The sequence below is a fragment of the Aythya fuligula genome, chromosome 2 (assembly GCF_009819795.1).
Source record: "Aythya fuligula isolate bAytFul2 chromosome 2, bAytFul2.pri, whole genome shotgun sequence".
In the NCBI taxonomy this organism is placed as follows: domain Eukaryota; kingdom Metazoa; phylum Chordata; class Aves; order Anseriformes; family Anatidae; genus Aythya; species Aythya fuligula.
The window spans coordinates 126,489,855-126,499,972 of NC_045560.1; the positions used below are offsets into that span (position 1 = coordinate 126,489,855).

General features: G+C 39.8%; 1 protein-coding gene across 1 annotated transcript; it reads right to left on the bottom strand.

Moving 5' to 3' along the window:
- Positions 1–2,689: 2,689 nt before the first annotated feature.
- Positions 2,690–9,428, bottom strand: RPL7 (ribosomal protein L7). Its single transcript, XM_032182902.1, has 7 exons — positions 9,349–9,428; positions 8,613–8,715; positions 7,859–8,025; positions 7,100–7,237; positions 6,654–6,763; positions 5,559–5,769; positions 2,690–2,755 (listed from the first exon to the last, which is right to left on the bottom strand). Exons 1-6 carry the CDS (start codon positions 9,360–9,362, stop codon positions 5,561–5,563), a joined length of 741 nt encoding a protein of 246 aa, XP_032038793.1. The 5' UTR covers positions 9,363–9,428; the 3' UTR covers positions 2,690–2,755; positions 5,559–5,560.
- Between the last annotated feature and the right edge of the window lie 690 nt (positions 9,429–10,118).

A 10,118-nucleotide genomic window follows, 5' to 3' on the forward strand; every position in this document is an offset into this window, starting at 1 on the left:
TATAAGAAGAGCCTGCTTCAATCAAAAGCTGTATTTAGGCAGATACTTTGGGGATCCTACATGCCTGTGGTAATCTGGTGTGGTACAGAAGCTTTGAAAAGAAACAAATGAGTGAAGAAGAATGGGAACTACACAAAAGACAACTGGAATGATCAGTTTAAACATCCCTGAAGATAAATTCCCACTGCAATTTGCACCTAATTAAACTAGTTGAGCAGACTATTTTTCCCAGGATTTATGAGACTTGACTGCTTTTAGATTCATATTATCTGTCCACTCTGTAGTTTCCAAATCTAAGCTAAAATCATGATCATCTCCCTGCCATAACTTTTCAATAAAAAGCAACGTGCAGATTTTCTCACCTGCAACTCCGTAGAAAGGAGTCTTGGGGAACGCGGGAGCAGGCAGCAGGAATGGAAATGGGCAGAGGCTGCAAAGCTTGTAAGAGGTACATGAACACCTACCCTCCCTCTCCTGAGCCCTGTCTATTGCTAAGACGTAGATAAGTGACTTCCTGCTGTGTGCTGCGTTGTTCCAAATCCCCTTGTGAAGAATGGAGCGTCCACCGCTGTAGTTGAGTCCCACTGTGGGTGGCCAGACATCTGAAAACAGGGCTCTAGTACCCTTTGAGTACCTAAAGAGCCTGCACTTAGTAACTTCTGCTGAGTAAAGAAGGCTTTGTCACTGCTGTCTACAAATCTCTTGAAAGTACAGCATATGTTTTAAGGGAAGGAAAAAAAAAATAAACTTCAATTTAGAAATGACCACTGACAAAGAACCTGGCACACGACTGGTTAAGTGTTCCAGCGGCTAATTACCTTCCATTAAAATTGCCTGCTTGAAGCCAAAAGTTATCTGGCTTCAATTGCAAGACATTTCATCCTATTATAACTTTGATAAAAGAATTCTTTGATCTAGCAAACTATTTTTCTCCATAAAGGTAATTATAGGTAGATAATCATTTCATAACGATGTCTGTCTTTAAACTGAATAAATTAAGGTCTCTTAGCGTTATAGGGCACGTTCTTGATTCTTGGCACAAGAACTGGATACTACATTTGGCACTAGTGTAAGCACTACTGGAACAAAAGTAATATTATCTCCCCCATACCATGATATTCCCTTTTTAATGCATCCAAGAATTGCATTTGGCCAAGTGGGAGCTTACGTTCAGCTGACCATCCATCACATCTCCCAACTTTCTCTCAAAACACTGATTCCTGGGATGGGCTCCCATTCTGTTTCCAGATGTATGACTTTACACTGGGTGATAGTGAAACAGGCTGCCCGAGCTGGACACCAGCAAAGGAATACCAATTAACTGTAAAGCCTATAAACCCTAGCATGCCTGAAAACTTTATAAGCGAGTTGTTAGCGTTTCATAACTGTCTCCTGTTGCTTCTCCAATAGCTATTAGGTAAAGCTTCTGGCTCCAGTTCTGAGAAAAAAAAAGGAAGATGATTGCCATTCTGAAAGAGGATAAGAGTTCACAGAAGTTTTATTCCAGAACGTGTCAGTCTCTGGCAGTTATGAAGAGTGAAAAAAATAACAGAACATTTGCAAGAACTTGAACTTTATCATAAAATGTTGATAAAGGATTTGCATTATTTATCGTTTAGGGACCAAGTGATTTTCTTCAACAGCTACATTTTTAACTCATATTACTTTGTAAGTGCTCCAAAACATATTATTCATGTGTTGTGTAAGTGGAACGTGCCTCATTTCCAGCGCAAATTGACCTCAACTATCCAATCATGAGCTGTTTCTATAATTGAATGCCATAGGACATGCCTGAAGAGCAAAACTAAAATCCTCAAAGTCACGCCAGTATAAAAGGTGATCAACTCTAACTACAACAAATTAGACTTTTAACATAGCTATGCTTTTAATACTGGTTTCCACACCATGTATTAACATTTTGAAGTTATCTGAAAGTGGGTTTTAGAGGCAGGTTAAGAAAAAGGAGTTGCTCAAGTACCACGAAAACCAAGTCAAGTTCCTCCTCACTCATGTATGTATTCTTTAAACAAAAATTGGGACCTAACGTGCAATGTTATTGGACAGCAGATAGGTCTGACAGGAGTGTAACTTCAGGAGACAATCTTTTATCCTCTGCTTGTACCTTGCATATGAAGTTTGCTGTCCATTTGTTTTGCTTCACTACATGTGTGCAATGCTCTTCTACTAAGAGGCTAGTATAGTAGAATGTGTGTAAGGGGAAAAAAATGAAAATAGTAACAGAAACTGTGTTGGCAGAGTTTTTTTGTTTAAAAAAAAAAATCTTAAGTTGTTCAGAGCTTGAAGTAATTACTATGATGTTAAAATCAGGATCTTAACATCTTAAGAACTGATCTAACCTTGACTCTATGTACAGAAATCTCGCATTAAGTTTCTAGGGCACTATAGTGCACTATATTCTAGTGTACTAGAAGTACAAATCTTATCCCCCACAGCATACAGCTCAGATAGCTGAGCTCTTAATTCACTCTACGTTTAAAGCAACAAAATTACTTGTTGGCACTCAAAAACTAATCCCTTGCCTGCCCAGGACCTTCACCAAATGAAGCTGAAACAGTATTACCTGTATAATGTGAATTCGAAGGCATTTAGAACTTGAAAGAGATTACCCCAAACTTAACTTAACAACTAACACCACTGTGAGAAAGCATCATAAAAACAACTACTGAGATGAGACTTTTGTGCAAGATTTTATTAACAGACCAGATTTTGAAAGACTGCAGCTGGGCATCTGAATCTGAAAGGAAAAAAATATATACATCATTAGACACATGTAGATCTGAAACTACTTTGGCCACCCAAAGAGTTCATACACTTCCATTTATAATGTGGGCTGAAAATATTGACTATTTCACCATATTTAAAACTTCACCAGTCAGCGTACAAGTTACTGTGTGCAAGACATTTCTTTACTCAAAACACTGATCTCCAATGCCAGAACTAACAGAATAAAACAGTTCTATTGTTAATTACTGGTACCTATTTCTCTATTTGTATAAAAGCTTAGCAGGAACGAACTCAGTATCTGAAGACATCTGAGGTACTACACATACTCTAACTCCTTCTGCAGTAACCCTGTTTTCAGCAAGTTTCTTTCAGGGTCTGTTTATATACAAGAACTAAAACAAAAAGCAAACTTGAGACAAGTTCCTTTTAAAGTTTGTTTGAGGGCTAATGGAATTCAGTATCTTGCCAGTTACGAGTTGTCCAAAAAATCAAAATCAAGCAGTATGCCCTGATTTTTTCCCAAGCTAGACGAAGGACTCAATTTATTTGAAATTACTGCTAACAAAGAGACAAATAGCAGGAAGTCATCTACATATTGAGAAAAATGAGTAACTCTCCTTCAGATAAATGGCCCTTCAGACAGACAGTGCCCAGAATACTGCCATTATCTCAGCTGAGTCTACCGTTCCAGTTTTCATAACCTCAGCAGAAGCTATAACATTCTTCTCTTCTCTACATACAGGCTTTTCATGTTTTAAGCACACTCAATTCTGAACAGCAGGAAAATAACTACAGTGGAAGTGCAGGAGACAAGACCAATCAGCACCCTAGCTTTAAACCAGAAGTATGTTTGTTTGCAGTCCAAGCTGAACAAGTGCTTATAAGCCAGAAACAAGAAACTACAAGCTCCAGTCTTAAAAACTGACAGATGTGGTTAGGCCCTGCTATCTGCTACTTACATGGGGTTCTGAGCTAGAAGTACAATGAAAAAAATACAAACAGCCATAAGTATTCCTAACTCTTCTGCCAACATACTACTTGTCATAGGAGTTTATAGCCACTATAATAGTCAACTAGAAACTGACCTCCTATGGAAAGGCTCACAAAAACTGAAGACCACTAGAAAACTTCAGATTCTTATCAATGGAGGGAAAAGGACCCACGCTGTCTGAAGAGCTGCCAAGTTTCAATTAGATACAGTAGCTTTCATCTAGTGCTCAAGAACCACATAGGAACATGCAGTGAAAATAGCTGTGCTCAATCTTTATCAAGACTCTTAAGGGAAGCATCTGCCAGCGCTGAATGTGTAGCAGTTTGTGCCACCAGCAGCAAAATTTCTACAGAATGCTAGCACAAGTAACATAACATCACCCCGGGCATCGAACACTGAGCAGCTTTGCTTCTCAAAATTACCCACTTCTTCCTGTAGACGAGCTATATAGCTTTATGGGAACACTGTCACCAGTAAGCAAAGATTTTCCTCAAGCACCAACTTTCCACGTGCCATGTAATCAGTGCTTTAAACTCCACTGCTTCACCCACAGAAACAAAATGGAATAGGTAAGAAGCTCAGGGGAATGGGAGCATAGCCTGCTTTATATTTCTGCTGCAACAAAACAACTCAGTCAAATGGAAAGTTATTTCATAGGTGGTCCTTGGACAGGGAGTAGACATGACTGAGCTGAACAAAACCATTAAAAAAAGGCTTAAGGAGAAAAAGCAGAGGCTTCCTTCTCTGAAGAAGGGTAAGTTTCTGAAAAAAATCATCCAAACAGCTTCTATTCATATTTTAAGCTCTGAAGTCTCATGACTACCTGTTGCAGCATTAACCAACTCTGGAAGTTACTAATTCTTAAGCAAACTGAACATGTCTGATTTCTGCAGTAAAGCCTTTGGAGGAATCAGTTTGAGAAAAATTGCTTTTGCTCACTGTTTTTTCCAAGCATCCTAAAACAAAGCTTTCTTAAATTCCAGCATATTTGTCATAACAAAAAGACACTTATCCTTGATGGAAAATTGATTCAGGCAACACTGAAGCTAGTTTAGTGCAAGAATGCTGGAAAAAAAAAAAAAAAAAAAATCAATGGGAGGTCTGAGAACTCTGAGGTTAATTAAAAAGTTTTAGTTTTGTCATCAAATGGCACAGAATTCTCAGAACAGGAACAGCAGGAGTGACAATAGAAGACATGACATTGTTTGAAGCAGATACTAACTTCAGGACTCAGTTGTCACTCTCAAATTGCTTTAGGTCAAGTGTCAACTTCACTTTCCCATTTCTAAAGGATAGTTTAGTCAAATGGGCAAATTTGACTTTCAAAATGACAATCTTACTTAACAAAAACTTCAACTGAATTCTTTTGAATAAAGATCAAAAAAGCTGGAACTTCAGACCATTAAAGTGACTTAAGTTGAGAATTTAGTTTATCCCAAACCTTTTTTTTTTTTTTTTTTTTTCAGAAATCAGATGGTCTGGAGGAATATTGTCCTTACAAACATAGACTTCAATTATATGAAGAATTCATAAATGACTTAAAATTGTAGCCAAAAATCTCAAGGCTTACCATCATAAAACATAAATGTTTTGAAACAAGTTATCAGTGGAAATGGAAAATAAACTACCAGGAATGCTTACAGGTCATGAAAGCATCAGCTGTAAACAAGATTTAACTCCTTCACAAGTATCTAGGCTGCTCTAAGTACCACTCAAGCATGAGTGAATATATACTAAACATGAATCATCAACCACTAACAGCTTCAGCTTATATACCAGAGACAGAAGAGGGGATGCTATTAACTAGAAAGTAAGATCTTACCATTAGTTCATTCTCCTTATGAGTCTGTTTATCTGATCTTCTCTGTTACCAGCATCTCCACCCTCCACAAAGTGGATCGTTTTCTTCTTCATTCCACCCCGAGGAGAGGACAACTTGAAGGGCCAAAGGAAGTTGTTCACAACTTTGAAGTTCTTGCCAACAGTGTAAATCTCATGGACCACATCTTCCATGCAGATGATGCCAAGTTTTCCTAAAATTCAGAAAAGTTGTTTTCAGAAGAGCTACGCAGTCACTACCAGTGACTAATAACGATGTTATACCTATTTAGCTTGATTAACTTCAAGTAAGAAAGCATCCACTTTATCTAGATATCCTATGACCAACTTTTCCAATTAAAATTCATCAGCTGCAGCTAACTCAACACTATTTGATATTTGTACCTGAGGCAGCAAGAGGAACAAGAAAATAACTATCTAGTGGACCTCAGGATAATAAAGCTTTTCTTCAAAGAACACAGCAGGTTAAACATACTTAAATACTAACTACATGTAGCTCAGGGAAATTCACTCAACTATTTATGCTGTTCAGTAACATAGTAACGCATTTTCTTAATGCCTTCCTAGATTCTTCATTGACATGTTACAAGCAAACTGTTTGTAAAATACGATACTAGAAAGGTACATCCTTGTACCATAATGCTTGTACCTCTACAGTCTGAAAAAAACAAACATGACAGTCTGATCTGAGATTTAAACAAGAAAGATCTGCTTTTATTCCCAGCATGACTGGCCAAAGAGGAGCCTCCTAGATCAGTCTGTTTCCTGACAAATGACTGCTGTATTTTGCTTTTATGAAGTAAGCTCTTTACTGAAGGATCTACTGTCCTATTAAAGGTCAAGTTCACAGTAAACATTTGGAAGTGTAAAATCCTAGAATTTGATTCTTGACATTTGAGTTTTTATACTTTTTAATGAAAGTTACTTCCAGTGTGCTTTGCATTAAGACCAAGATAGATTTAATTAACTAATCACTACTATTCTCCAGAGACAGATAAGGAGAGACAGCTGTACAACTTAACACTAATCATACAAATGCAACAAAACAGGTTTGGTTTTTAAGCGAAGTTCTACTTACCAAGGCATTTCCGAATCAGGGAATTATCAGTCAGAGCAATGCGCTTCTTGTTGATCTTGCCATAACCACGCTTGTAGATCAGCTCATGCACAGACTTCAGGTTTGGGTAACTGAAACAGTCGAGTAAAAATTAGCAACCCTTAAATTCCACGAACTGCACTCCAAATGAAGTTTTAAACAACAGATAATTTAAGATCATTTCAGCATGTCCCAAGCATAAACATAAAAGCAACACAGGAGCAAACTTTACTCATACTGCACTTCCAAGAGCCTACTGCAAGATCATAGCAAGCACTGCCTCAACCGTGTTTCTGTGTCCTTGTACTTTCCCTGCTTTGCACTGAGAACACTTTGAACACAGAAAAACCTGCACATCTGGGGTAGCAAAACGCAAAAGATACTCAATATTTGTATCCCGACTTGATGGAATTGACTATTTCACTCACCCCCATGCAATATAGGGTTCAACAATCCGCAGCATGTTGATAGAAGCTTTGTTGAGCTTGACGAATGTGCCATTAAAAATCTGACGCAGGCGAAGAAGCTGCAACACCTTACGGACCTTGGGGCTGACACCATTGATGCTAGGGAACGCAGAAAGAGACTCAATTATCAGTACCCCAGAAAACACAGGTATCACCAAAGTAGTAACAGGTAAAAAGAAAACAAATAGTATTGTTGTCCCATCTTAAAGGTATTACTATTTCACCTATTCCACAGAGCAAGATTATTATGTTATTTATTATCTCTATGTATTTCAGTATTAAGGCAGATCTAACACCATGAATCACACTGAAACAAAAAATACACAGCGTAGAACTAAATATCCTTGTGCTCTCCTGCATACAGTTATTAGTTTTAACTCTTTCACCAAAGCACAGTTAAACAAGCACTTCTGACAACATTCAGTACAGAATAGCTGCATTCAAAGTTAAGTGAAACAGAACAGTCTGTGTATATTTGCAGTCTTGCCTTAAAAAAAAAAAGATTCCTAAGGCAGCAGACATGCTCAGAATTAGTGATTTTACATTTAAGCCTATAGTGCATCCAAAATATTACTGTCAGTAACTTTCAAAGCAACCAGCTGAAGGCTTGGATTTATTTATGAAAATTTAAGCCTTCAAAACATGCAAGTGACTACAAAGGGTATTTTCAGTGCTTATGAAAATAAAAACGCATTATTCCACATCTGTATTAATTCTTACCCTCTTATCCTGATCACAAAGGCAAGCTTGGGTTCAGCTGGAACGTAGTAATTGCCGGCTTTTCGGGCCATCCTGGCCATGCGGATCTCCTGCCTATACATGTGCCTGTACTCCTTGTGGTAAGCTTTGGCTCTTTCATAGATGACTTTTCTTTGTGCCTTACGGAACTGTAATTAATCAAGCATCGCTTAAGACTATATAATGCCTTTTAATACATGAAAAACAGATTCAAATAACACAGCCTATTTTCAAACTCCCCAGTTACCACAGATTACAGGATCATCTGCAATATGGACTTTAAAATAACTATCAGTTCTGCCACATCATGATAGTGCTTTATTTTGAACAATATTTATAAGTATTATCACACAGTATTTATCTTTACAAAGACCCTTTTGAGTTCAAGGAGAATTTGAATAATGCTCTGAAACAGTTTGATTCTTGGGTGGTTCTGTGAGGAGCCAGAGCCTGGACTCAATAATTCTGTAGGTCCCTTCCAACTCCGGATACCCAATGGTTCTGAGACAGTTGACTAACCATAGTCTTATGGAGAATCACACACTTTGCCTTTGCTCTGCCCAGATCTGGCGTATTATACATTATCTTGATATGGGGGAGTACTATTTCAGACCTATATATTAAAGTACTAAAACTAAGTAAATACTCTGAAGTTATTCGTTGCTTTAATATTACCAGTGGTAGCGTTCCTCTGACCTGCCTAGACAACAGCCATTTAAGTAATCATGACATTCACCTTTTTTTGAGCCAACACCCTCTTCAGACGTCTGGCTTTTGCAGCTGCATAAGCCTTCCGCCTCTTCAGGAGGCTTTCTGGTACAGAAGGCACCTTCTTTGCTCTAAACGACAAAAGAAAGTACTCTTAAAAGGCAAGTTCCTTTTAAACTACCAAAAAGCAGCACATTACGAATACCAACGCAAAGAGGCAGGATGTACACGCAGGCCCCACAGCCTCCAACCAGTTTGTATGTAACTTAGCTCAATTATTATCAAGCTACAATACAGCCTCCTAAAAGGATCACCTTTTACATTGAAACAAGGAAGCCTAACATTCTTATGTGCTCTCTGAACGCCGATTATGGCTAATTAACATTTCAACAAACACTTTAAGAGTAAAATAAATAAATAAATAAATAAAAATACGGCTCTAACTAAAAGCCTTATTTCGTAGCTTTGTAACTTACCGGAATTTAAAGCTATTAAATGCTTCGAAAGCTGCAATACCAGCATTTACAATACAATAACGACTCCCTCCCTCTCTTCCACCTCACCACAGGCCACCGGGGCAGCCACCGCCGCCAGCAGAAGCGACGGGGCGGGTTGCGGCCGCATCCCCGCCGCTCCCCACCCTCCTACTCCTCCCGCTCGGTGCCGGCAGAGCCCCCGCGGCCGGGCAGCGCCCCCCCGTCAGCCCAAAGGAGACCGCGGCCGCGGATGGCGGCGGATGGCAGCGAGGCGCCGCGGGTACTCACTCCTTGTCCGCCATCTTCAGCGCCGGAAGAGAGAGGGCGGGCGCATGCGCAGGGCCGCCTAAAGCCTCCCGCCTGCGCGGCAGGGCTTTCAGCGCTGGCAGGACCCCGGCTTTGGGGTGGCCGCGGAGCTGCCTGATAGCGGCGCGGAGGGAGGAGTGGCCGGGGAGTGCCTGAGTGGCTCGGCGGGGCACGTCGCTTTTTTTTTTTTTTTTTAAATTTAGAAAGTTGCTTCTTACTACATACGTTGTTAAAATTGCCCTTGGAGGAAATAGTCCTGGCGTACGTATGCAGGAAAAGCGGCAGAACTTGGAGTAGCAGAGAATTGTTCGGTGTGGTAATAAAAGAGCGGGCAGCCGGGCTGAGGGCGTTCGGCATTTGCTGGGGTTATTTGTTGCCTGCATACAGAGGTGCCGGATGATGTTCGTAGAATAGCGTTGTTTTATTCTAACACAGCAGCTCATATCATTTGGTCTCGTTAAAGCTGTAATGAATGGGGTGATTAAAATCTATCAGCTCACAAAGAGATAATAAAAGACTTAAAATATCTCAAGCATAAGGAATTATAGATTCATAGAATGGTTTGGGTTGGAAGGGACGTTAAAGACCACCCAGTTCCAACTCCTGCCATGGGCAGGGACACCTCCCACCAGCCCAGGCTGCCCAAAGCCCCATCCAGCCTGGCCTTGAGCACCTCCAGGGATGGGGCATCCACAGCTTCTCTGGGCAGCCTGTGCCAGGGCCTCACTGCTCTCTGAGTGAAGAATTTCTTC